Source organism: Epinephelus lanceolatus, chromosome 8 (genome assembly GCF_041903045.1).
Source record: "Epinephelus lanceolatus isolate andai-2023 chromosome 8, ASM4190304v1, whole genome shotgun sequence".
NCBI lineage: Eukaryota > Metazoa > Chordata > Actinopteri > Perciformes > Serranidae > Epinephelus > Epinephelus lanceolatus.
In genome coordinates, this window is record NC_135741.1 from 34585265 (window position 1) to 34612709 (window position 27445).

General features: G+C 40.3%; 1 protein-coding gene across 5 annotated transcripts; it reads right to left on the reverse strand.

Annotated features, from left to right (window-relative positions):
* Positions 1-1634: 1634 nt before the first annotated feature.
* On the reverse strand, positions 1635-25465 carry LOC117257845 (glutathione synthetase-like). 5 transcript variants are annotated; one of them, XM_033628193.2, is made up of 14 exons: positions 21278-21714; positions 20926-20997; positions 17638-17840; positions 12188-12333; positions 11947-12022; positions 11337-11476; positions 9837-9953; positions 9466-9546; positions 9228-9305; positions 8765-8831; positions 7153-7347; positions 4026-4107; positions 3697-3886; positions 1635-3578 (listed from the first exon to the last, which is right to left on the reverse strand). In XM_033628193.2, the coding sequence occupies exons 3-14, from the start codon at positions 17770-17772 to the stop codon at positions 3455-3457; spliced, it is 1431 nt and encodes a 476-aa protein (XP_033484084.2). In that variant the 5' UTR covers positions 17773-17840; positions 20926-20997; positions 21278-21714; the 3' UTR covers positions 1635-3454. The 5 variants fall into 5 exon arrangements, with proteins under 5 accessions (XP_033484084.2, XP_078026347.1, XP_078026349.1 ...); XM_078170221.1 differs by having other exon boundaries at positions 20675-20997; XM_078170223.1 differs by lacking the exons at positions 20926-20997; positions 21278-21714 and adding an exon at positions 25298-25465 and having other exon boundaries at positions 17638-17789.
* Positions 25466-27445: the final 1980 nt, after the last annotated feature.

Consider the following 27445-nt stretch of genomic DNA (forward strand, 5'->3'; position numbering starts at 1 on the left):
GGATGGCAAGAGGAGAATTTGAACTCTAAAGCTTTGCATCATAAGTTAACCTTACCACTCAACTACTGAGGAAACAGCAGACTGTTGTGGGTCATGGTTGGTTTCAAAATAATGAATTGTGAATTGAATGAAATTCTTTTTACTTGAGTTTAATATTTGGGATATTCAAGATTTGTCAGAGGATATTGGTAATTTTAGGGGTGTTGGCTGGCCTTTATAGTCTTAAAGCACTTACAACAGTCAAAGCATTTGGTTAAAACTGAGATCAAATAGAAAATGCTGCACATACAGCACAGTACAAATTAGATCAAGGTATTGAATATCACTGCGGCCTCACTGTTGAACCAATTTGAGCACCACTTGAAACATGTCAGTATCCAAAGAATGTCTGTGTCAGCTTTGGTTTGGAAGTTTGGAATGTAAAATGTCCTGAAATTTAGATTTATTGTAATAAGCCACGCAAATTTTATGCATCAAATGAAACGTGACCCTAGAGAGTGCAAAAAGTAATTTCGTATTAGTACCTGTACTTTATTATGAAATATAAAGTTTTCACATTTGTGGTGCCCTCTAGTGGCAGAATATCCGATCACTGCCTAGAAAAACTACTTTTTGTTCACTGAGTATACTTTCATGTTTCTGTATAAAAAGAAATTCACTTCTGCCCCTCTGGTTCTCATCCCTCAGTGTAGTGTAGACAAACACAGACTCACATAAACTCTGTAGCCTTGGTTACCTGGAATGAACTCCACAGATTTACTGGTGTTTTTTGTTTTTTTTTAACTTTATTTTTTCAAAATGTGAAACACCATTGTGACATATTGATCATATCCTCACAACAGAGGAAGGAAAAACAAGACAAGAACAGAAAAAAACGCCAGGAAAAATAAAACAGCAGCATTAATCAATACACACACACACACACACACACACACACACACACACACACACACACACACACAAAAAACAATCAAACAAAGAATCTACCCTTAAGACTATCAAAAATAATAAAGGATAAGAATACTAAATACACAAAATTTATGTACCCTCCATCCCCTGCTCTTCTCAACCCACATCATTACAACAATCATCCACTTTTACACTGAAGTTCATATAATCCAACTCATTTCTGAAGACACATACAGTAATACACGATAAATGTTGAATTAACTTTCCTGAATATTGTATAGCTGGAAGGAGGTAAACATATCATAAACAAAAAAATACCTAAATATTGGTATTTAAAATAATAATTAAGAAGGAATAGATAAAGTGCTCCCCCTTTGGTTGTTGAAACCCGTAAGAACCCGGACCAATTTCTCCTTAAGGGAAAATTATGGGGGGCATAAAACAGACTAAATAGACCACATTGAACATATTTCTGACATTTTTTTCAAAATACCACCCCTCACTGTCAGAGATCTGTAATGTTACATATATGTCACATTGGGCGTTAAGAGCCTGGATAATTTATCCATCAAGGAAAATTATGGGGGACATAAAATAGACTAAATAGACCATATAGAACACATTTCTGACATTTTTCTCAAAATAACACTCATTAGTGTCAAAGATCTGTCAATGGATGTTAATGATAAATTCATTCCTCTTTTGAAAATAAATCAGCCTTAGTCTTTTTTGGTTTGATAACAAAGCTTTGTCTTTTTATTTGCATTTCCACAATATCATAACTTTACCTCTTAGGTTTAACAACAAAATCTTTAACAACAAAATTTTGATTTATTTCACAATACAAAAATTTGCAAATTGAATTTAAAAAAAAGACTGCCTCATCATACTGGAGGTCTTCTCAACAAGCCATTGTAGCTGTAAAAAAAACTGAGCTACAGTCTTTTTCTGGTCATGTTTTTCTGTTTGGTAACAAAGATTCTAACTTTACCTCTTAGGTTTAACAACAACATTTTCTTTTCATATTTGTTTTACAACACACAAATGAATACATTTGCAAAAATTTGCAAATTGAATAAAAATAAAAACTACTCCTGGGTAGTTGTATTTTGCTGTCCAGGGTTCATCTTTGGTTGAGGTACTTCATCTAAATCACCTGATTCACTGCAGTCTGAATCACTAGACTCACTTGACTTGTCATTCTCCATGTCTTTGTTGCTGGGAGTGTAATCAGGGTCTTCAAGGTCGTCATCTGAGCTACTTTCACATCCCTCAAAGTCACTGTCGTCTCCCTGGATGACTGTCAGTGCATCCTGAACACTGTATCGCTTCTTATCCATAATGCAGATAAAATTAAATTACAATTTTCAATTATTCTTTTCAATTTTAATTATTTATTTATTTTCATTAAATTTTCAAATGATATAGGGTAGAACAAAGTGATATAGAGTCTGTTTTTTTTAATTCACTGATGGGTAAAAATGGTTTCCTTATATATTTTGTTAATAATTGGATTCATATAATGTGATTTTTTGTTTACATTTGTTTTAATATGCTTTGAATTGAACAATATAAAATGTATTAACTAAATATCATTGAAAAAGTTAAGTTAACTGAGCAGATCATAAAAAAATTTCTTATTGTGACATATATGTCACAATAGGTTTTCCCTGACAATTTTAAGGTTAAAGGTCCGATGTGACATATATGTCACAACGATATTTACCTGACTTGTTTTATATCAATTTGTTCATGAAATGTGTTCACAACAGGTTAAATGTAATAAAGGACTTGTTATGTAAGCATTACAATTCTTAAATGGTTTGAATCTTACCTTTGGCAACCAAAAACAAGCTTTTTAAATTTAGCTAGCTCTGCCCCTAGTGGTAACCTGGCACACAGACATCTTGGAAATGTTGTTGTGGGAAGACCAAATCACATGACCTGTCACATGATCCACCAGGATGTTAAGTATGTGTCACTCTGGGACATACATCCAGAACATTTAAAGGATGTGTGGCACCTGTGTCACGGTGGGTTCTTATGGGTTAGCAATCTATAACCATAACAATCTATTGGCAGTCTGGATGTCTGGTTAAATTGTTGTTTTTTCAATATTAAGCTGAGGTGCAAGATCGTAATGTAATGTCATTTCCCCCCTACTTTTTGTGTAGCTCTCCCATTTAGTCCACAGTGTGCGTCCCATTCCTGGATTTCCTCTAATGTTATATGTTAACTGCTCCATTTCTTTTACTTCTTTCATTAGTTCCCTCCATTTCTCTACACTGGGAATTAGTTTCTGAAGCCAGTTTTTAAATCTGCTGGTGTGTTTAACTATATTTGAGAAACATGCCTTTGGTTTTACTGCCACCCAGTGTTCAGCCTGTGGAACTGCAAGCTGCAGCATTTTGGTGAAAAATATTGACTTCCTGCTTCAGGTTGGTGCTCTACAGTGGCCCTGAGAGCTCAATGCACTGCAACTAAGAAAACACATGCAAACAGACATGAAATAGATCAGGGCCTCCATAGATATCAGGAGGAGAGTTCAGATGACAAATGGACTGTCAAGCACAGTAACCCCACTGTAAATGCCTGCATCATTGTGCTCGGTGCTCTTTGTCCTCAAAATGTGACCAGCAGCCTCATTGAGGACCATTTCTCCTTCATGCCTGTGCATGGAGACAAATAACACAGATTTTTTTCATGATTATCAAACAATCTATAAATGTATGATTTTTATTTTCATTTTCACCACATGCATGCTGTACAGCTCTGTGTATACTGTACCTCACATAGGCTCCATAAACTCCTATTTCACTACAAACAGTGGAGAGTTTGAGAGGAAGTCCTCTCCTCAGCAGGATGTTTTGTTCTGTTCTGGGTCGGATTCTTTCCATCAGAATATAAGCAGCTCTCCTTTTGTCACCTTTAACCTCCTGTAGTACTCTGACAATGTCCTCTCCAAAATAATTGTTCCCTGAAGTGGTGAAGCAGAGACATATGAGGTCATGTAGTCTTAATTTTGGCAATAATAACTGACACATTGTAACATTAGGAGAAATACCAATGCATGTCCTGAGCTATCTTTTTCAGGGGGTATGTTGATGTCATCTTACCTCCTCCTTCTCTCTGAGGCTTCAGGACAAACTCATCTGGACTGGCCAAAGCCATAGCCACTGTCTGGTCACCCTCTGCACCCTGGAGCCCAGAAGAGTTTCAAAAATTATTCTCTAATTATTCTCATTTTTATTCTGGGATAAATACAGACAAAAAAAAATACACCTTGTTAAAACTAATGTGGTTTAATACAGCCATCTGCAATGAATCCTACTGTCATTAAAATTAAAGTGTTCCGTTTTAGAGAAGTGTTAATACAACTGTTGAACCCCCTTCATTCAAATGTTTTGGTTTGTCAGGTTTACATATTTCAGTGACATGTTAAAGTTCTACCCAATTCAGTCAAGCTATTTTAACATGAATGAAAAATACCACATATGTAATTAAATATAACTGAATAAAACTGAGATAATTAGAGTGAGAATGAATGTAACTATAGCTCATGGAATATGCCTAATTTACTTTAATAAACTTAAGTACATTTAACATATTTGAAATACACAGAATTTATTAACAATAACTAGAAAAACTTGAATAAAGTAAATTAGGTTAATTGTATGAGTTATAGCTACATAAATTCTCATAGTCTCAGTTTTATTTGATCAAATTACATACAGTCAGGTCCATAATTATTTGGACAATGATACAGTTGTCGTCATTTTGGCTCTGTACACCACCACAATGGGTTTTAAATGAAACAATGAATACCTGCTTAAAGTGCAGACTCTCAGCTTTCATTTAAGGCTTTTTTCAAAAATGTAGTATGAACCGTGTAGGAATTACAACCATTTCTTCACACAGTCCCCCAACTTTAAGGGCTCATAAGTATTTGGACAAACTAACATAATCATTAATTAAACAGTCAGTTTTAATACTTGGTTGCAAATCCTTTACAGTCAATGACTGCCTGAAGTGTTGGACACATAGGCATCATCAGATGCTGGGTTTCTTCCCTGGTGATGCTCTGCCAGCCCTTTACTGCAGCCGTCTGCACTTCCTGCTTGTGTTTTGGGTGTTTTGCCCTCAGTTTTGGCTTCAGCAAGAGAAACGCATGCTCAGTTGGATTCAGGTCAGATGATATGACTTGGCCATTGCACAACATTCCACTTCTTTGCCTTAAAAATGTCTTTGGTTGCTTTTGCAGTATGCTTCAGGTCATTGTCCATCTGCACTGTGAAGCATCGTCCAATGAGTTTTGAAGCATTTGGTTGAATCTGAGCAGATAATGGTGCCCCAAACACTTCAGCTTTCATCCTGCTGCTCTTGTCAGCAGTCACATCATCAATAAATACAAGAGAACCAGTTCCACTGGCAGCCATACATGGCCATGACATAACAGTACCTCCACCATGCTTCACTGATGAGGTGGTGTGCTTTGGATCATGAGCAGTTCCTTCCCTTCTTCCTTCTCTTGTCTTCCCATCATTCTGGTAGTTGATCTTTGTTTTATCTGTCCATAGTATGCTGTTCCACAACTGTACAGGCTTTTTTGATGGTTTTTGACAAACTCTAATCTGGCCTTCCATTTTTAAGGCTAACCAATGGTTTGCATCTTGTGATAAACCCTCTGTATTTATTCTAGTGAAGTCTTGTCTTGCTTACAAGAGCAGCAGGATGAAAGCTGAAGTGTTTGGGGCACCATTATCTGCTCAGATTCAACCAAATGCTTCAAAACTCATTGGACGATGCTTCACAGTGCAGATGGACATTGACCTGAAGCATATTGCAAAAGCAACCAAAGACATTTTTAAGACAAAGAAGTGGAATGTTCTGCAATGGCCAAGTCATATCATCTGACCTGAATCCAACTGAGCATGCGTTTCTCTTGCTGAAGCTAAAACTGAGGGCAAAACACCCAAAACACAAGCAGGAAGTGCAGACGGCTGCAGTAAAGGGCTGGCAGAGCATCACCAGGGAAGAAACCCAGCATCTGATGATGCCTATGTGTCCAACACTTCAGGCAGTCATTGACTGTAAAGGATTTGCAACCAAGTATTAAAACTGACTGTTTAATTGATGATTATGTTAGTTTGTCCAAATACTTATGAGCCCTTAAAGTTGGGGGACTGTGTGAAGAAATGGTTGTAATTCCTACACGGTTCATACTACATTTTTGAAAAAAGCCTTAAATGAAAGCTGAGAGTCTGCACTTTAAGCAGGTATTCACTGTTTCATTTAAAACCCATTGTGGTGGTGTACAGAGCCAAAATGACAACAACTGTATCATTGTCCAAATAATTATGGACCTGACTGTAAATTCTTTGTGTTTGGTTTATGTCAATTGGATGTAAATTCTATATGTGACTGAAAAACGTAAACCTGACAAAATGCACTGAATCATTTCTGAGTGAATGAGGCTGAGCTAAAAAAACAAAAAAACTCTGTACAATGCAAAAAAAATCAACAGCGCCACAAACTGTAGCTGCAGATCATAAAGGTAAGCTGACACCTCTGTAAAACAGTCTGAAATAAGATGTTATTTAGATCATGTATAACTGATTTCAGGCTTTTTTAAATGCTCTATATACATTTTTCTATGCAAAGTAATGCAGATACATACAGATTGGGGTGGTAGATGGGTCAAAAAACACAGGACTTTCCCCGGGAGACCTGAACTTTGAGTGAAGTTAAAGTCATTATAACATACGTCTTCACCATGTCTCTTTTCCTAAACCAAACCTATGTAACTTTATGTTGAATACTTAACTTCACATGAAGTACATAAAGACATTTGTGGGGTGCTAATTGGTAGGATATCATACAAACTGCTGTGTGATGATACACTGCTGATTTCATGGCTCCTTCCAGTCCGTTCTGGTAACATATTAGAACTGTCTATTTGTTTTTCTTCTTTCAGTCACATTCTGTGATACCGTGATGCAGCAGTGGATCTATAATCAGAGTCATCAGGCACCATATGTTTCTTTGAAATTGGAAAGCGCTTATGGATGTGAACAATGCAGCATTCAAAATATTTAAAAAGATTGGCTTTGCAAATGTTTTATGATGAATAAAAGGTATTCATGACATTTGTCAGGCCTTAAGGATACATGCAATGTGTGTCAGTGACACACTTAAAGAAACTTCACACTACATTTACAGATCTGTAGTCTGTTATTTTCTCACCATGTCTAGAGTGTAGAGGCTAGCAAATGTTGCTCTGATCTGCTCCACTACTTGGGGCTGGTCTGGGAAGAACTTCTCCAGAACGCCAGGTCTGGCGAGCGCCTGCTGGACCTTCTTGGTTCCAGCCAGGTGAGTGCTGATATCTGGACATTTCACAGCCAGAGAGCACTCCATCAGAAGACGAGCATCCCAAGTCTACACCGTACATGAAATCTGTGTTAGAAATGATTCACAACTGGAAATATTTTTTTCCATTAACTCAATTCAATTGTTGTTTTTAAGACAGAAGGAACTGATAATCTAGAAACACATTAAGTCATCAGGTGTCAACAAATATTGAAAGTTATGTGACTGGATATTTCTGTGATGCATCCTGAAAATACTGTACATGACAATGGAAAGTAGGTCCTGGTAAATGACATGCAATGACATTACTATGACTTTTTTTCCCCCAAAAGGTGAACCTGATGTCCAGCTCAACTTCTGTCTCACTTTTATGACTTTGTTTTGAAGACGTTCTCCCCCTCTGTAGTCAAAAATGGTTTATGCAGCTTTGAAGCTGCTCTGATAATTTTAATTACACTAGCAATTGATGCGTAATGTGAAAGTAGTCACTGGTACTGACAGCCTACAAATAATTGTCACTCAGCTTCCACTCAGCGCTTTAGTGTCTTTTAACTTGTTTTGATTTTCCAGCCCACTACTTTACTATTTCAGTTCATCATGAGCACTTTCATCATCAGTGTCCTGTTCAGTAAAAAAAAGCTCTGACAAACCAACTGTATGTCACTTGGCCAGCAGCACACAACAGTCAGACAGAGTTAGCCACTACCTGGTGAACTCAGTCAAACATTGATACATAAGCTAAAGAGCCAGAAATCATCCAGTTCAGATGTTATCACTCAATTAAATGGGCATTAGTAGTGGGTATTAGTATCACAGCTATGAATAAGGTTGTGCTGCAGCAGTATGTTCACATTGCCATCATCTGCTGTGTTAATTGTTATGCAGCGCCGGAGAAAGTCAGGTAACTTTCGGTAGTATAAAGCGAGAGAAAGAAAAGAAGGTTGTCAGGGTGGCAGACAGAACAAACGCAGGACTCTGATCCAGAAGTCCGGAATTCATGTACCTAAGTATATGAGGTATTGTCGAGTGAAATCTGTGATTTATGTCATATGACATACGTAATTTAATATACTTCTTTTTAAGCCAAACCATGATATTTTTTTCTAAACTTGACCATGTAGTCTTTGTGCCTAAACCTCATGAAAGTGTAAGTGAAACGTAATAAAACTGCTCCTGGTGCCAAAGGGCATTTCTTGTGCTGCTAATAGCATTCTGAACAGACCAGTTGTACCAGAGGCTTTCTACCTATGTAAAAATGACAATACAGAGCTAAAAGAGGAGTGAATATTGGACTACTGGACATTCATCAGGTGGACACAAAATAATTATTACGTATGCTGGATATGCAAATACATGACTGTTGACCCACTCAACCTCATAAGTTGATAATTCGTCAATACTGTGTAAACAGTTTGTTTCTGCTGCCAGCAAGTTGCCAAATTAAGTACTGCAGTTTTCAATTAACTCTGGAGTATTAATTTCTTACCTGTTCAGTGTAGTTATCTGGCATGTAGCCATAGCGGTAGTACACTACAGCTATCTCCAGCCCATCTCTGCAGAGTTACAGTTAAAAAGCATTAGGACATGTCCAAAATATCTTCAACAAGATTAAAGGAACTGATGTATTATCGCTTGACCGAAAGAATGTCATAAATACTGTGAGGGTCAAAACATGTGATCAGCCATCCTTGCTAGTAAAATTTTTCATAACCAGTCACAGGTAAAATAATATCCTTAATGCATCAAGATGAACAACAATTTTACATGTGTTCATAACAGCAGGGCTAGAGCCAGCTTAGCTTAGCACAAAGACTGGAAGCAGCTAGCCTGGCTCTTTCAGAGGGTTAAACAAATCTCTAACCAGCACCTCCAAAGCTCTCCATTTATATCCCAACCCTGCCCTCTACATCTACAAGTTTCACAGTAATAAAAAGTAAATGAATACTTACATAAACAAGTTTTTGTTGGCATCAAGAGATCCTCCTCTGGACACCTCCTCAAACTTTCTGCGGATAACTGGAATATTCCTGCACAGAAAGAGAATCATCTTCGTCAATTGAATTGAATTTCCCCTCGGGGATTAATAAAGTATTTAAAATTAAAAATTAAAATTAAAAAAAAGAAAGTCTATAAAGTTTCTGTTTAATTAATGTGGTTTCCTTGATCTCTTTAGCCCATTGCCCCAACCTGTTCCAGAGCTCTTTCTCAATGTAACGATGATCAAGTTTGGAAGTCTGGACATCCTCAACCAGAAACAGGATTACTGCCCTGCAGAAGGGGAATCAAGTTCATTACCAGTTATTTAGTGAGTGTGAAACAACAGAAAATGTAAGCAAATGTAGCGTAAGTTCAAATGCTTTTACACTTTGCTCTAGAATTTTCATTTAGGATAAATTCTGTACCAAATCAAAGTAAAATGTATTGGGGGAAAACACTAAAAAAAATTGTTATATTACATCAACCGAAACCTGCCATTTTTAATGTCCATGACATCTTCTTTCCTTCGAAATATTTTGTTGATACTATGTTTTGCTGACCTCTACCATCACTACACTTACTTCTGTTGGCCGTAGAGCTCCCATGCCTTGGCGAGAGCAGCCATCATTCCAGGAGTGGTGTTGGTATCCTGAATGCACTCACTCTCTTCCAAAAGACCAGCTGACCTCACTATGTGCCTGACAAATCAGAGAGAGCCGTAGTTTTACATAAAATGAAATTACAGGTGTGGTGAGGATTCAGCATGATGAGTTGTTTGTATGACACCATTCTCATTGTAACTTTTAATTCATCTGTACAACAAACAAACATTTGGACACCGAGGTGAAGAGATGAGCAGAGCTGTCAACTGATCAACACCTGTTGGTGAGTTGAATCAGGTGGTGGGGGAGGCTGCTGGTCAGACCTGGTAAACCCAAACAGGTAGTGAAGATGAACTGGGAATGTCTGGCCCCTATCGACAAGGTCTTCAACACCCACCTCAGACAGAGATTTCTGTGCATCCCAGGGAGGTTGGGGACCTGGAATCCAAGTGGTCCATGTTCAAAGCCTCCATTGTAAAGGTGGCTGCCAAGAGTTGTGGTCAGGAGGTCACTGGTGTCTGTCATGACCGCAACTTAAGAACCCAGGCCGTCAGCCTGAAGAAGGAGGCCTTTTGGGCTTGGTTGGCCTAGGGGTCTCCTGAAACAATGGAAGGGTATCAGCTGGCCAGAGGGGCTACAGGTGTGGCAGTCGTCAAAGCGAAAACCTGGATGTAGTTCAGTTAGACTATAGAGAATGACTTTTAGTTGGCCTCATGAAGTTCTGGCAAACGATGAGACGCCTCAGGAAGGGAAAGCAGGGCTTGTCTCAGGCTGTGTTCAGCAGGGTAGGAAAACTGCTGACCCGAAATAGGGATATTGTCAAGTGGTGGAAAGAGCACTCTGAGGAACTTCTGAACCTGGTCAATATGTCTTCTGTGGAGGAGGCAGATTCTGAAGATTTGTGGTAAGCCTTATCCATATCCTGCAGAAGTCAGTGAGGTAGTCAAGAAGCTTCTTAACAGCAAGGTGCCACGTGTGGATGAGATTCGCCCTGAGATGCTGAAGGCCCTGGATATTGTATTGGCTAACACACCTTTTCAGTGTCACATGGAGGTCGGGCACAGTGCCTATAGAGTGGCAGACCAAGGTGGTGGTTCCCATTTTTTTAGATTACACTCAGTATCACACTGTTCAGCCTCCCTATAAAAGTTTACTACTGGGGGCTGGAAAGGAGGCTCCGACCAATTGTCAAACCTCGGATTCAGGAGGAACAATGCGGATTCCGTTCGAACAGTGGAACAGTAACATCCCAACTGATCATTGGGAAGCAGCAGACTGATCTGTACCATCTTTATCTGACCAAAATGAATGCATCACTAATTGTGCGCTGCTTGTGATTTTTTTTCGGGGAATGCCGTAACAGACACCAGTAACACTGCAAATATGAGGGCTTTCATAGGTGAGCCAGGGGCTTGTGTTCCCTCATTAGGCAATAAAATATTTTCAGTATTATTACTTCTCCTACATGTTCTCAGATACCTGTGCACCACGGGGAGACAGTCAGACATGCCAAAAGCACCAGCAGCAATAGTGTTGATCTCTATCTGCTTCAGGGAAGGAGTCCCATCCTCCCTCTGATCCACCATGTAGTCACACCGGTTTAAACCCACCACTATGGACTGGAAAGAAAATACATAGTTTAAATTTCACTCATAAAATCATCCACAACAGACCCACACGTAGAAATAATCATGTCACTACAAACACAGCATAGCATATTACAAGAATCTCTAAATCACATAAACCTTTATCACCTCATCTTCACCACTGGGTAATGTTTTAGTTCAGTTTCAGTTAGCTCACACGACTCACATGTGCATCAGGTGTAACATCAGATAGCGTACCCTTTTGGTTTGACTCATCACGCACTTTTCTCTACTGAAAAACTTGTGATAGCAGACACATGTAGGTCATGTGCCTGAAAATATTTCAGAGGTAGAAAAATCTCTGAGTAATAGAGTGGAAAGTGAAAAATGTCACAATTATGGCAATCTCCCCCTATTGTTAAGCTATAAAATAAGGATGTTTGTGACCTGGCCGCCATGACTATCTCATTTTATAGAAAAATGCCTTATGCTTTCTTTCTTACCTGTCTCCGACCTTCCTGCTGCACTTGTCTGTATATGCCAAACAACTTAGCTGTAAAATCATCTGCCTGGATAGTTCTGTGATGTTGAAGGAGACAAATCATCAAACCTTGCACATCAGCGATGAAGCCCTTTGTGCTTCATTCTGTTACATCAGAAACATTTGAACAATGTTTTAAAGAAAAATAAACTTTAACCATTAACTAAAAATTCTGGTCCATGCAACCAGCATTCCCTTTGTACCCTGCAAGAGCCTCTTCCAGAAAGTCTGGGTCCTGGCTGATCTTGTCCACCATTGTGTTGAGGTGAGTCTGCACATCCAGAGCCTGGAGGAAGGCGGCTCTGGGCACAGGAGTGGGGAAGAGTGTAAATGGGGCGTAGGTGACGACCTGAAAGCAGAACACAAATGTGGTGACTGGCTGCTGTTAGAAAAACCAAGAAAGATAAATACATATATATATAGGCTATATATATATATATATATATATATATATATATATATATATATATACACACACACACACACACACACAATATACACACTGTAATTATTATAATAATATTATTACTTTAAAGAGGCAACAGATAGCATCTTTTCCTAAATATATCATTATGAAAATAATGTGGGTTGCACAGGGTAGTATACACAGTAAGATCAGACTATCAGCATTTACATAGGTTACTTAGTGGCTTTGCAATTTTTGTAATAAGCTTCTGCCACTGGTGCCGAAATTTCACAGAAAAAATCTGCTTTACAGCAGGAAATGCGTCATGTATTGCGAAACTGGTCAGTCAGCCAATCAGAGACTGGAGCTGGTCCATATGAGGAGTTGGGCATGAGATAGTTGAGTCACGAGCACAATGGCAGAAGTTTGGAGACAAGTGCAAAACGGCCTAGCGAAAGAAAAGGAGCTCCTCTGTCTGAGGAGGCAAAGAAGAGCAAAAAGAAGAGGAAAAACAAGAGTAAACCTCAGTCAGGCATTCAAGAGATGGAGGGAGCTACGTGACCAAAGAGACTTCAAAACCGATGTCCAGCTAGCTTTCTTTCTAATGGATCAGTAAGTAACACGGCTAAATGTTAGCTAGACGAGAGAGGACTGTACTGTACTGGCTGCTAGTTCATTCCTAGCTGGCCAGCATCGCAAATCGCCGCAACCAGGGACCGGGTAGCGAGTGTTGGTCGGCTGACATCCTCGTTGCCATTCTTCGGCAGCCCTCGGGCAGTGACACCCCCCTCCCTTCCTTCTGTTCTGTTCTCACGGAGGCAGCTATCGACAGACATCGCCCAGCTAAGTTACACCCAGCTAAGTGAACCCTGGACTTTGTTTCCCATTCAATTTGAGCTCCAACCGGCCCCATGTGAGGGTAGCCTTCGCAGCTACTGGGCACCCAGCATCTCCGACCGGGAGAAGTGGAGTAAAATCCTCTCCTCCGCTCCCATTTGCCTGGTGAACGCCTTTCCTCTGTCAATACACTGCCAGCAATTTAATAATATTGATGCCAGTTGTAACATTTGAATGTTTTAGTAGTAATCCATGTTCTAAGCGGGATAATGTACAGTGAGCCAGTGACTGCTGAAAAATAGCTCCTGACAGGGGAATGGAACCCAACGCACAGCAGTACTGACACTGTACATATTGGTATAATTTACTGTGAGTTGTTGTACTGGTACTGTGCATTCTGGCATAATTATTTGCATTATTATTTGTTTTTTCTTCAGATAAATCTGATAATTGTTGCTCGGTCTCTTTACTCATTTATTTAGTATAGTTTCCACACACCTTCTCATTCTACATATACAGTGGTGGAAAAAAGTTTTCGGACACCCTTAAAATTTTACACAATCTCAAATATTATCATGAAATATTTGTGGAAAAATCTTTTTTGTGTTTCAAAAGGTGTGGCTGCATTAGACAGATACAAACAAATACAAATTATATTTTTTTGTTTATTGTTTACAAGAAAAACTAACAGAACTAAATTCTTGACAGTTTCAATATGTCAGTTCTCAACATTGTCAGTATCAAAGTCAACAAATAACAGAGAATGTGTTCAAAACTGAACAAAAAATAAATAAACCATCACATCATCAAATTAATATTTAGTAGTCCTGCCATTGGCACGTAGTAGAGCTCTAATCCTGGCTGGCATGTTCCCCACGAGCCTTTCACACTGTTGAGGGGTAATCTTGTCCCATTCTTCTTGAATTACTGCTTTTAATTCTTCTAAATTCTTTGGTTTATGCTTTGAAACAGACCTTTTGATAATCCACCACAGATTTTCAATGGGGCTCATGTCCGGGGATTGAGCTGGCCACTCTAAGACCTGGATACTGTGCTCCTGCAGCCAAGTTCTACTGGCCTTGGATGTGTGGCAAGGGGCATTATCTTGTTGAAACATCCAGTTTTTACCTCGACGGAACAGTGCACGCGCAGAAGGGAGCATGTGGGTTTCGAGAATGGTACAATACTTGGTAGAGTTCAATGTGCCATCACAGACAGTGAGATGACCAACACCAGCAGCACTCATGCATCCCCAAACCATGATACTGCCTCCACCATGCTTGACAGTAGGTACTGTACATGCTGGAGATAATGCTTCGCCTGGCCTTCTGCGTACCCTCACATTAGCAGGAGGAAGATAAAGCTGGAAACTGGACTCATCTGACCACAAAATCTTCTTCCAATTCCTGGCTGTCCAGTTCTTGTGTGCCTGGGCCCAACGACGCCGGGCTAACCTCTGTCTCTCATTGATCAGGGGCTTCTTGATAGCCTTGTAGGACCTTAAGCCATGATCTAAAAGTCGGCCACGTACAGTGCGGGTGGAGCACTGCACACCAGTTTGGTTTGACCACTGCTGCTGAAGCTCCTGTGATGTCATTCGGCGGTTTTGCCTGCACATGCGGATCAGGATGCGGTCATTTCTTGCTGAAGAAACCCTTGGACTCCCAGATCTTGGTTTGTCTTCCAAGCTGTTGGTTCGTCTGTATTTCTGCAGAGTGTATCCAACTGCTGAAGGACTGCATCTGCACTTCCTGGCTATCTGGCGGCAGCTGTACCCTTCCTGGCTGAGAATCTTTATCTTCAGGCGTGTTTCCTGCGTTAGGTTCCTTGTTTTAGCCATTTTTGTGTCTGAAGAACTTTCAAATGTGCTGGCTTTATGTAGACACGAAGCTTGGCAACAAAAATTGTGTCTTTTAATAAAAAGAACGACCTTCATCACTGGTACCAAAATGACCCAATACTCAAAATTTCTCATGTATTTTTATGGAACCAATCAATTTTAAGTTTTTAATGGCTTTTTTAGGATTTATTTAGTATTTTGGCTGTGACTGTACTAAAAGAAATTGCACTTGAAGACCTCAGAGTGATTCTTAATGCAATATTTCACAAATGCATGGGGTGTCCGAAAACTTTTTTCCACCACTGTACATAGAGGTATACTGGTGGCTTTACAGCCTACATTTTATTGATTATCTCTGATCCCCATGGTCAATTTGGTTGTTGCGACAGTGCGAGCAACACCGCTGACGCTAGGTGGCACCAAGCTTAAAAAAAAAACAATCTTATCTGTTGCCTCTTTAATTAATGTTGTTGTAAGCTATTATCATTACCGTCTGTCCTGCATCTCTCTCTGTCTCTCTTTCTGTCTCATTGTGTCACACGGATTACTGTTAATTTATCATGTTGATCTGTTCTGTACGACATCTATTGCACGTCTACACACATATACATAGGTGCATGTCATTTTAAAAGTTACATGCACCAGTGCATGTAGTGAAACAAATAATACAATATGTAACATCATGATATATTAATCACTCAGACGTCAGCTGATTTCGGGCCGGGACACACGCAGCGTCTTAGCAGCCTGGAAAACGTTACATTGGGCACCGGGTACTCTGTTCCTATTCTGTGGCAACTTTCAAGGACGAGGAGACAGGTTGCATCTGAGGTTGCTAAGTGACCATAACAAGCACTGATCATAGCCTACTGACCAGAAATGTTGAATTCGGAGCTGATCTTCCATCCTGTGTTTTAGGTGTGTATTAAGCCTAAAATGTTGTTCCTGGTTAGATGTAAAGTCCTTGTTAGCCCTGCACTAAAATGATCAACTTCTTATCTATTTTTATCATAGACTGATATTTATGAAAGAAAGAGAAGGTCTTGCTGCTGTAATTGATTGTTTCTCTGCTACGCCAACGACATCCAACTGTATATCTCCACCAAAGCCATCACCAACACCACCCACTCCACACTCACCAACCGTCTCACTGAAATAAAATCATGGATGCAAACATACTATCTCCAACTGAACAGTCACAAATCAGACATATTCATCATTGACCCCACATCCCACACCAAAGCCACCCACAACCTCTGCCTCACCTTCGATAACTGCACTCTGTCTCCCTCACCACACACCCGCAACCTAGGAATCATCTTCGACAGCCAGCTAAGGTTTGACCACTACATCAATCACATCACCAGGACTGCCTTCTTCCACCTCAAGAACATTGCCTGTCTCCGCCCCTCACTCACCTTCTCTGCTGCAGAAACCCTGCACCCTTGCTGTATGGATTTTACTACAGTGATTTTGATGTCTTCTGTTTTGACATCTTTGAAAAGTTAAAGCTGCATTAACTGATTTTTTGGCCACATGGGGGCAGCAAAACTAAGTTGTAATCACAACACTTACATATCATCTCCTTTAAAGTTGATACAATAAACTTTTTACAGTTGCTTATTTCAACATATAGCAGATACAGACCAACAGTTTCATTTGGTTGTCTGAAAACGCCTTGTGGTGCTGAGGGGAACTGCAGACTTGGGTGGTTATTATGAATCCTTTCACATTGCACATGAACTATTATCGAATTTTGACCACAGGGAGGCAGAAAATTCGACAACAGCAAAGATGAAATGCGATATAAAATGCTCATGCAAAAATTGCTTTGTTTTTTAATGCGGTATAACATTGAAAATGCAGTACAAAATGGAAATAAATAAATCGCCCTCAGCCCCACCCCCTATAAAGCATTCACTCTGCAGATCACTGGTTTACAGGCCACTCAACCTTTGTGACCAATTTGTAGCAATTTTTACACATTAACTTACCTTTTATCCCACGACTTTCATAAAGTGTGTTCAGAAACCAGGCTTAGATACCTCAGAGAGTTACTACAGTGGGTCCTCCTCACTGCCTTCACCATGTCAGACCTGTCAGACCTCATTCAGACTTAGATTTTTACTTCTGATACATGTACATGCTGGGGCGCAACAACTTTTGGGATCTTGCAGATTCTGTCTATCAGACGGTATATGGTGCTTTAATAGTGTGCTAAAGGGATGACATTTTTTGTAGGCTGTAACACATTTTGTTTAGCAAGATAATCTTCACAAATTAATACCACTTATATGATTTTTCAAGCGTAAATGCAATCACATGAAGTAAAAAGCTAATGTGAAGCTATAAACAAACTACACCATTGTCACGACTTTGATGAATGATGAATTGATGTTTTGTAACCAATTATTGCATCAGTGTTATCTTGACTTGATTTTCAGCAAGCTAATTCCCAAGGGTCCCATGGGATTCTCCATTTTATGTCAGCCTCTAATGGAAACCACTCAGGGAAAATGGATTAAAAACATATACAAACAATTAAAACAAGACTGTGTGGTTGTTCCTACCTCAGATGAATTGGGGGTCTCGAGTGTGCGCATAAGAAGCCCATGTTGAAAAGCCAACTCTTTCGCTTCTTCTGCTAAACAGTTTAGTCTGTCAGGATTTGAGATCAGCTGCAGGAGGAATACTTCTGTTGCCATCACGGAAACACAGCAACCTTTCAGGAAGCAAATGGACTTTATAGCTGCTGTACCACCGTGAGTCAGGGCTGGGCATTTTGAGGAGGAAGGAAGAAAAACATATATGGAAAAAAGAGGAAGATGAAAATAGAAAGAGCAGAAAGACAAATGAGAAATACAGGATGGGCTGTCAGCAGAAATGCATTGACAAAAACTTAAACTTGGTAAATCAAAACTATGTTGAAAACCATGTGTCTCTAAACCACACAGTACAATAGGTCTTTTTCACGGGAGACATTTTGACATGTCACAGAGGAAACAGCAAAGGTGTAAATAAAGAAATTAATTGTGGCTAAATTACATGTAGCTGCTTTGATTTCAGGACCATTATATACCATTATATCCTGCATGCTAGCTCCCTCTCACTGAAGCACTTGAATAGAGTTGGGCCATCATTAGTGTTATTAGCAACACCAGTGCTCCTCCTAATATGACAAGTCAGAATGTGTACTGTGAAAAAGACCTTCCCCTGAGTACTGTAGGCATTAGCATGTTTATTGTGCATCACCCAGAACTTAAACTCACAACCTTAGAAAACAAGGACAAGTCATGATCCTGTTGCTTCACACAATGGGCTCTAGTTTCTCAGACCGGGTGAGGCGGAGGCGCAGCGCACCTGTGCTTCGCCAACTGGGTGTGGCCAGGCGGATTTTGCAAGTTTGGCACACGGTGCGCCCTGGCGCAGCTACTCCTCTTTCCCACCTCTGTCCCTCCTACCTGCACAAGTCGGAAAGAGGGAGGAGAGAAGGCGTGGAGTGGGTTTTACACACATCACACCAATCAAATGAGCCCCTCTCCTCGCCCTTAAATGCGCCGCGCGAAGGCGTAATGAGAGTTTACTCAATTCGCCACGGTAGAAGAGAGCAGCAGCGTCAGACGGCCAAACTTCTCTCAGGAGGAAGCTGATGTTTTGGTCCAGGAGGTCCAAGCTCGCAGTGTCTGAATATACGGAACTGCGAGCAGACCTCCACGGGCTGATGATGCAAAGGTAGCCTGGGAGGAGGTCACCACAATTGTAAATCAATGTTGTGTTTCTCTCGTGCACGCGCGCTCTGTCTTTCTCTCTCGCAGTCTCACTCTGTTTCTTTTCTTTTGACTTTTCTAAGATGACAGATGCTGAATATATCAGGGTTCCTACACATTTGGAATTTCAAAATTCCATACTTTTCCATACCCTAATTTCCAGACTTCTCTGTGTTTTGTTTTTTGTTTTTTTTTCAGATAATATGCTGCATCTGAGTAAATATATCAGTGTATCATATTTCACATCATGTTTGCTGGGGCGGCAGTAGCTCAGTCCATAGGGACTTGGGTTGGGAACCGGAGGGTCGCTTGTTCGAGTCCCCGTCCGGACCAAATATGGAGTTCACCTCCTGGCCACTGCCGAGGTGCCCTTGAGCAAGGCACCGAACACCCCAACCGCTCGGGCGCCTGACCAAATGGCAGCCCCCTCACTCTGACATCTCGCCACTTTGTGCATGTATAGGTCCTGTTTGTGCATGTGTGTGTTTTTCGGACCTGTGTGTAATTGACAAGCAAGAGTGAAAACATTGAATTTCCCCTCAGGGGGATTAATAAAGTAAATAAACTTAAACTTAATTATTCTTAATAGGCGATTATAGCCAAGTACCATAGTACCATACCAGTGTTGGAGTGAAACTTGATACCTGGGGACTGGAGGAGGGTCATGGGGCAGCGGACTGGACATACCACTTGTCAATCAGGTAAAAGGGGCGGGATGTTTTCTGAGACGTTTGCTCTCACACAAACTGTGGTTGGCCCGGCAGAAAACACGATCCGGATTGATTCAATTATTTTTGGAAATACCTAATTTTCTATTTTAGAAAACAGTAGGGGAGAGCCGCCACAATTGTAACGTTTTTCACTTTTCACTCTATTACTCAGAGATCGTTTTACCTACATATGTAATATTTTCAGGCAAAGCACCAACACATGTCTGCTATCATACACCACTTAAAGTTTTTCAATTGATAAAACAGGTCTTGAGTAATAAAACTGAAAGCGGACTGTTACAACTGAAGCGCGTTTGAGTCTTAATTGTAACAGCAGGAGTTACAATTGTAACACTGCTAAAAAGTAGCATTAAACTCATCGTTTTCAGGTCAGATCAATTATATTTCATTCAGGCAACTGTTTAACGTTTCTTTCATACCAAGAATGTATCAAAAATATTGTATATTACTAAAACTTACCGGATGTACCAGTTGGAGCGTTTGTGTGAATTCTTTGATAGGAAAATGCATTGATTATGCCTACAAAGTTAGCGACTTTGACTGATGGAGTTGTAACAATGTTATACAACCCTAATTTGATTTAGAATATAATTGAATGACATCTGACTGAGCACAGAATATTGACAAATATGGTGCATGAGTTTTGGAAAAGTCCCATTCATACCTGCACTGACCCCTGCAGGGTCAAATATGTAGCAACACCCCAAATCACTTATTTTTTACAGTCTATGCTATAGAAAAACAGTCTATTTGTATTTTAAAGTTTTATCGCAAAAACTCGACTTAAAATGTCAGTTGCATAAAGAAGTGCATTCAAGGTGCACCCAAAATAGGCTACATTTGCCTACAGACAGAACCAAATAGGTTAGCCTATTACATTTCAAGGTAGGACTAGGCTTACATCTCAGTGCAAAGAACATCATAATATGTGCAGTTCATCATCTAGTGCATTTTTTAAAAGGTAAAACTGCAACAATAAGCTACCAATTTAAAGGTAAAACTGACCTCGGTGGCGTAAAGAACATGCCACACAGAACAAAGTGCATAAACACAGCATCCAGAAATATTAAAAGATAAGATAAGATAAGATAAGATAAGATCAGATATACCTTTATTGATCCCACAATTGAGAGATTCCAGTGTTACAGCAGTCAAGGGGAAAGAGTCAGATTAAAGATTAAAAAGATTAAATATTAAAAAAAATGTGTTCACATTAAAACATTTGCTAGGCTATAAGGCACAGAACAAAGTAAAATCAGCCTACAACTTACACAACAAAACCAACACAACAGAACATTTCCCCCATACACATTTTATAGTCTTTGACCACTCTTCGCACAGACAGCCCCCATTTTAACACCTCATATTGGATGCTGCCTTTAGCACATCAGCTGATATCAAGCCCCTTTTTCTGGTCCTTTGTGGGGACATTCTGTAAAACAAACAAAAAAGCAAACAAAGAGCAGAATTATTTGAGCTGCGCTTGCAAATTTCTGCCATCGTCTCAAATATAACATGTGTTACAACTGGGCCGCTCGGCGCACCGTTCATTTGGCGTTGTTTACAGAATGGCCCTAACAATCATAACGTGTTAAAACGATGCAAACTAGTGACGAACATATACATACAGACACCCAAGCGGATTTTAGCTCTGTAACATTAAATAAAAAATCTGTAGTCAAAAAATACTGTGGGAGTGAATTTTTACTTACTTTGTGGAAAACCAGCTTCTCCGCGGAAATCTCCCTGCAGCATGGATGAAAACACTTGAAACTTCCTGGGAACGTGTATCACGATACTCGTCACATACTGACGTGATGACGCCATGATCGCATTGACCAATCAAGAGAAAACGTGCATGTTACAACCTTGACGCGTTACATTCAAGGCGGCTCTCCCCTATTTTAGAGCAGTGGTAATAGTCTGGAAACACGTTTTTTTTCCCCCATACTTTATTTTTCATTTTCCATACTTTTTAAGACCTGGAAATTGATCAAATTTATTTCCATACTTTCCATACTTGCGTAGGAACCCTGATATATACTCCCTATCTGATGCTGTGGCTGTTTGTGGTTGGCTGAGAGGGATGTGAACTCATTAGTTTTGTTAATCAAATCAGGTTGAGTTTCCGTTACGTGTGCCAAACGTGCCAAACGGTGCCAGTCCCCTTTGATCTGACATCAGATGTGACGGGACAGTCGATATAGAGATACATTTATGTGCTGATTGCAGATAGTTGCATTGAATAGTGGTTCCTGTGGGTATTTATTGCATTATTAATGTGCCTGATATTCTGGAAACCTGCCTGTGAGGTTTTGGTGACATGTGCACACTGTCCGCCGGTCAGCCAAACTTCAGCTTACACCGGCTGCGCTCCGCCTGCGCTGACAGTGGACGTGGTTTCAGCTGGTGAGCTTTTAGTGCACCTTCGGCGAAGCCTTTTGGCACGAAACTGTCACTGCACCAAATGGCTGCAGACTGGAGCCTCTCGTCTTATGGCTCTCGTCTCATGACCTCTCGTGTCATGACTTGGGCGTGTACAACAGCAAGTCTACAGGGTCAAAAATGCAAATTCACGATTTCTTGACACTCTTGCCACCAATAAATCAAACCGAGAGGAGAAGAAGAAGAAGAAGATGGCAGCGGCGTTACAGGTAAATACCCAAAGAGACCAGTTTTTTTACTATCCATTTAAAAAAATAAAACGGTTAAACTCTTAACTTTACAATTTTAACCCTCCGGATAGTTTGTAACGTTGCATTTGAAACGTAAGATGATACTACGTGTCCCTTGGGTTAACACATACATCTTTATTTGAAGAAACGTTAGCGTTTACCTTTTTTTTTTTTTAGCTAATACCTAACGTTATGTACTCTGTACAAAACTGCGCTCAGTGCAACTGCACATTTAAGAGCTGCATGCCAGGTATTCACACTGTGCTTTTAACAGAATTCAAATGTTCAAATGTTACTAGGTAAAACGACTTTGTGTCTGCAACAAAAAAACAAATCTTAACACCATGCACATGAATATGCTTTTGTTTTGTTATTGCTATACCCACAGGTTATGTTGGACGTGGGAAGTTCTGAGGATCCCCACCCTGGATTTTGCAGCCAGTTCTGCCAGCTGCAGTCTGGATGTTTTGACTAAAGAAATAAAAAAAGTTGCATTCTTTAAAAGACTCGTTTTATTTATATATTTTATATATGTATTATATATTCCTTTCACACATCACAGGGAAATTGTTACAACAAGTGCTTATCCTGTAGTGTGAATGTGCGTGCATGTATGTGTGCATATGTGTGTGTCAACTAACACATGAACAGTACAAGCAGCAGTGCCAGGCAGATATCTACAGAGCCTGCAAGCTGAGACACACAATAACACTGAGGCAAGGCGAGGCAAGATTCAATACTATGTATAAAACAACTTTTCAACCAGGATTCCTAAAATATAATAGGAGAGGTCATGAGACGAGAGGCTCCAGGCTGCAGTCATATGTTTAAAACAACTTTTCTACCAGGAAAACCAGGATTCCTAAATACATTACAAAATACAATATTACGTTTAAAACAACTATAGTGTCAGGCGCGAGCTTTTATTCTGAAATTTAGAAGCTCGGGGGGCGTGGCTTCTTTATCACCAGACGAGAGGTCATGATACGAGAACCATGAGACGAGAGGCTCCAGGCTGCAGTCATATGTTTAACACAGGAGAGGTCGTGAGACGAGAGGTTCCAGGCTGCAGTCATATGTTTAACACCGGAGAGGTCGTGAGTGAGGAGAGGTCGTGAGACGAGAGGCTCCAGGCTGCAGTCATATGTTTAACACCGGAGAGGTTGTGAGGAGAGGTCGTGAGACGAGAAGCTCCAGGCTGCAGTCATATGTTTAACACAGGAGAGGTCGTGAGACGAGAGGCTCCAGGCTGCAGTCATATGTTTAACACTGGAGAGGTTGTGAGGAGAGGTCGTGAGACGAGAAGCTCCAGGCTGCAGTCATATGTTTAACACAGGAGAGGTCGTGAGACGAGAGGCTCCAGGCTGCAGTCATATGTTTAAAACAACTTTTCTACCAGGAAAATCTACCAGGATTCCTAAAATACATTACAAAATACAACATTACGTTTAAAACAACTATAGTGTCAGGCGCAAGCTTTTATTCTGAAATTTAGAAGCTCGGGGGGCGTGGCTTCTTTATCACCAGACGAGAGGTCATGATACGAGAACCATGAGACGAGAGGTTCCAGGCTGCAGTCATATGTTTAACACAGGAGAGGTCGTGAGGAGAGGTCGTGAGACGAGAGGCTCCAGGCTGCAGTCATATGTTTAACACAGGAGAGGTCGTGAGGAGAGGTCGTGAGACGAGAGGCTCCAGGCTGCAGTCATATGTTTAAAACAACTTTTCTACCAGGAAAATCTACCAGGATTCCTAAAATACATTACAAAATACAATATTACGTTTAAAACAACTATAGTGTCAGGCGCGAGCTTTTATTCTGAAATTTAGAAGCTCGGGGGGCGTGGCTTCTTTATCACCAGACGAGAGGTCATGATACGAGAACCATGAGACGAGAGGCTCCAGGCTGCAGTCATATGTTTAACACAGGAGAGGTCGTGAGGATAGGTCGTGAGACGAGAGGCTCCAGGCTGCAGCCATACAGTCTTGGGATCTGTCGACACTTCCCCCTGCTGCGCTGCCACACCCATCTCAGTGCACCTTGGTCTGCCAAACTACCAAACTGCTCGAAACTAGCTCTGCGCGGGGTTCGCCACCCTGCACCACCCTGCGCTGCGCCGGGAAACTAGAGCCCTATGACATAAACATAACGTTTCAGTTTGGAAATTCAACTCATCTCGAGGAAACAGTCTTTATGAGTTTAAATGAAGGCAATCAAAGAAAGATCTCCCATGGATAAGCTTGTGAAGGTCACTGCATAGTGACAGCCAGCCAGCTAAGCTAGCAGTTTGTTACTTATCATATTGTATGTAGCATGATTCAATAGATGTAAAGTGGCCATAGTCAAAGCCAAAAGACCAAGACCCCAAAATACCAGTCTGTCATAGTGTCATTTATGCACAGACTGACCTCGGTATTTATGGCCACCAATCAGAGGCAATGAATCTGCATTTCAATCAAATCCCACCCTAAGGAGCTGAGGTGCAGCAGTCACAGTGACTGGATGTGATGACTCAAAACGTACTTCTCTTTTTCATGTACATAAATGAAGAAGTTGCAGCTATCCTATTAAATTCTGAGCTTTTACAGGGCAGCATCTAGTAGCTATTACAAGTGCATGTAAAAGGGCAAAAGTACTGATACTGCAATAACTGGTAATAACAAGAACATTATTGCTGTACAATTATTAAAAATAAAATTATCAAAGTAAAGTTTTAGTTACAATAAAACATGTAGATACACATTGAACTTTCTTTGGGAGCTGGATGTATGATGTATATCACAAAAAACTAAAACATAATCATCACAATACATACGGTGTAGACTGAAATTACAGTGTTACTACAACAAATATCTAAACTAATTAAATTACCATTTAAAAGGTGATTTGAAATAAAAAAGAAATTATGTTGATGGTTTATGATACTGACTGGCATTTTTTACAGCATTTATAACTTAAATAGTACATTAAAAGTTAACATCAACTACAGAAACCTTATCGGTGAACACAAAAGAGAGAGCCATAATTCAACAACAGTTTGCTGCTCAGCTTAATACCTGGACAGTGGAAGAAGCGGAGGTGTTAGTTGCCCTCTCCAATCGCTGCAGATCCTAACAGATCTCCAAACATAAGAGTGAGGCATGATCCAAAAAACAGGAAGATCCTGATCCCCAGACCTTCATCGGTAACTCCCATTGGAACGTTTCCAGGAGCACATGTGTCTGCATGTCCCCAATACACTGACAGCTTCTGTGACTGAAGCAGAGCATTTAAGAGTAGTCTTATCAGCAAGGCGCCGGCCTGGAGATAATACTGGGGGGGGTCAAGAAAATGTAACGTCTGATGATGTCATGTCACGAGGAGACTGTGCTTTAACTGAGTTTGGGATGTTATCGCTACAGTAACCTGCAGATGCTGGGAAGGGTTCTTTCCAACGTCTTAATATTAACACTCATGTTCTCTGGTGCGCCTTAGGGCTATATACTGATGGCCTTCCTTTACACTGGTGACTCCCTTTACAGTGATCCGATCCGAAGCTGTTCTTGTTCCATTTTTAGTGTATGTGCATGCATGGTCTTATTCGAAAGGTAACACATTTAAGTCCCCCAAAAACTCCATCTGTATATATAACAACTTAACCTTAAGCTCAGAGAGACACAATTACACAACCAGGCAAGCAACAGGAGGAAATTTTACACTACCCAGAGCAAGAACCAATGCAATAAAACGGACAATAATGTACCGTGCAATACAAGAATGGAACTCTATACCAAATCATATCAAGCAAGAGAACAGCAAAATCAGGTTTAAATTTTTATTAAAACAGTATCTTTTAACAAAGAATACTTTATAAATAATTTTAATAGTTTATGGTAAACTGCTGGGTAGTGAAAGCTTGTGTTTGACTAGCCATTGATATGTATGAGTGAGAGTGCTGGATGCATGCAGTGGTATGGGATTTCCTGCCTTTGAGATTGGTGTTGGCTGTATGCATGTGCAAAAGTGAGCAAATGTCATATCAATGGGATATTAATTGAAAAATTATTGTGTCACTCTTATTTGTATCTGTATCTGTATCTATCTGTATTTGTTTTCTTTTGTTTCTGTGGCATCATGTAATGTTATGTTGTATGTTGTATGTACACTAACAAAAATGTATATGTGTGATGGCTGTGGACCCCAGGAAGAATAGCTATGGTTTCCGTGCTAATGGGGATCCAAATAAACCTTAACCTTAACCTTCAAGCTCTCTTGTCATCCAGGCATCCTGAGAACTAGAGATATTCTGCAGCAGCACTTCTCGTGGGCCACCCTAGAGGAAGACACACAAGAGCTGTCAACGCCTGCCCTCTCTGCAGTCAAAACAAGCCCTCACCTCATCAACTGTGGTCCCACATCTCCCTGGACTTTGTCACTGGTCTGCCATCGTCAGATAGGAACACTGTTATTCCAGTGGTGGTGGATTGGTTCAGGAGATGGCGCACTTCATACTCCTTCCCAAGTTGCAGTAGGCCAAAGAGACTGTCATCCTCCTTCTGCAGCATGTTTTCTGGCTCCATGGAATCCTCGCTGATGTGGTCTCTGACCGAGGGCCCCCATTTCGTGTCCTTCTTCTGCAGGGAGATCTGCACACTGCTCGGGGCCACGGCCAGCCTGACCTCTGGGTTTCACCCCAATCCAACAGCCAGACAGAACACACACCTATGTTGTGATGATGCTGTTTATTCAGCATCTTGATACGCCACACTTGACAGGAGGATGGATTGTCTTGGAAAAAAGAGAAGTGCTCACCAACATGAACGTGTTGCTATTAAATATTTTGTTCAGTATATACACATACATACATATATACTGTATATACATATATATATATACATATATATGTGTATCTATATATATATATATATATATATATATATATGCATTGAATATACAGTACAGGCCAAAAGTTTGGACACACCTTCTCATTCAATGCGTTTTCTTTATTTTCATGACTATTTACATTGTAGATTCTCACTGAAGGCATCAAAACTATGAATGAACACATGTGGAGTTATGTACTTAACAAAAAAAGGTGAAATAACTGAAAACATGTTTTATATTCTAGTTTCTTCAAAATAGCCACCCTTTGCTCTGATTACTGCTTTGCACACTCTTGGCATTCTCTCCATGAGCTTCAAGAGGTAGTCACCTGAAATGGTTTC

Excerpts from the sequence above, each read along its gene's own strand:
- LOC117257845 (XM_078170223.1), bottom strand. The coding sequence starts at position 17,772 with ATGGCAACAGAAGTATTCCTCCTGCAGCTGATCTCAAATCCTGACAGA. Across the intron at positions 9,954-11,336 it reads TGTCTCCCCGTGGTGCACAG|GCACATAGTGAGGTCAGCTG; the intron begins GTATCTGAGAAC and ends CTGATTTGTCAG. Across the intron at positions 4,108-7,152 it reads GCCTCTACACTCTAGACATG|GGTGCAGAGGGTGACCAGAC; the intron begins GTGAGAAAATAA and ends TCTGGGCTCCAG.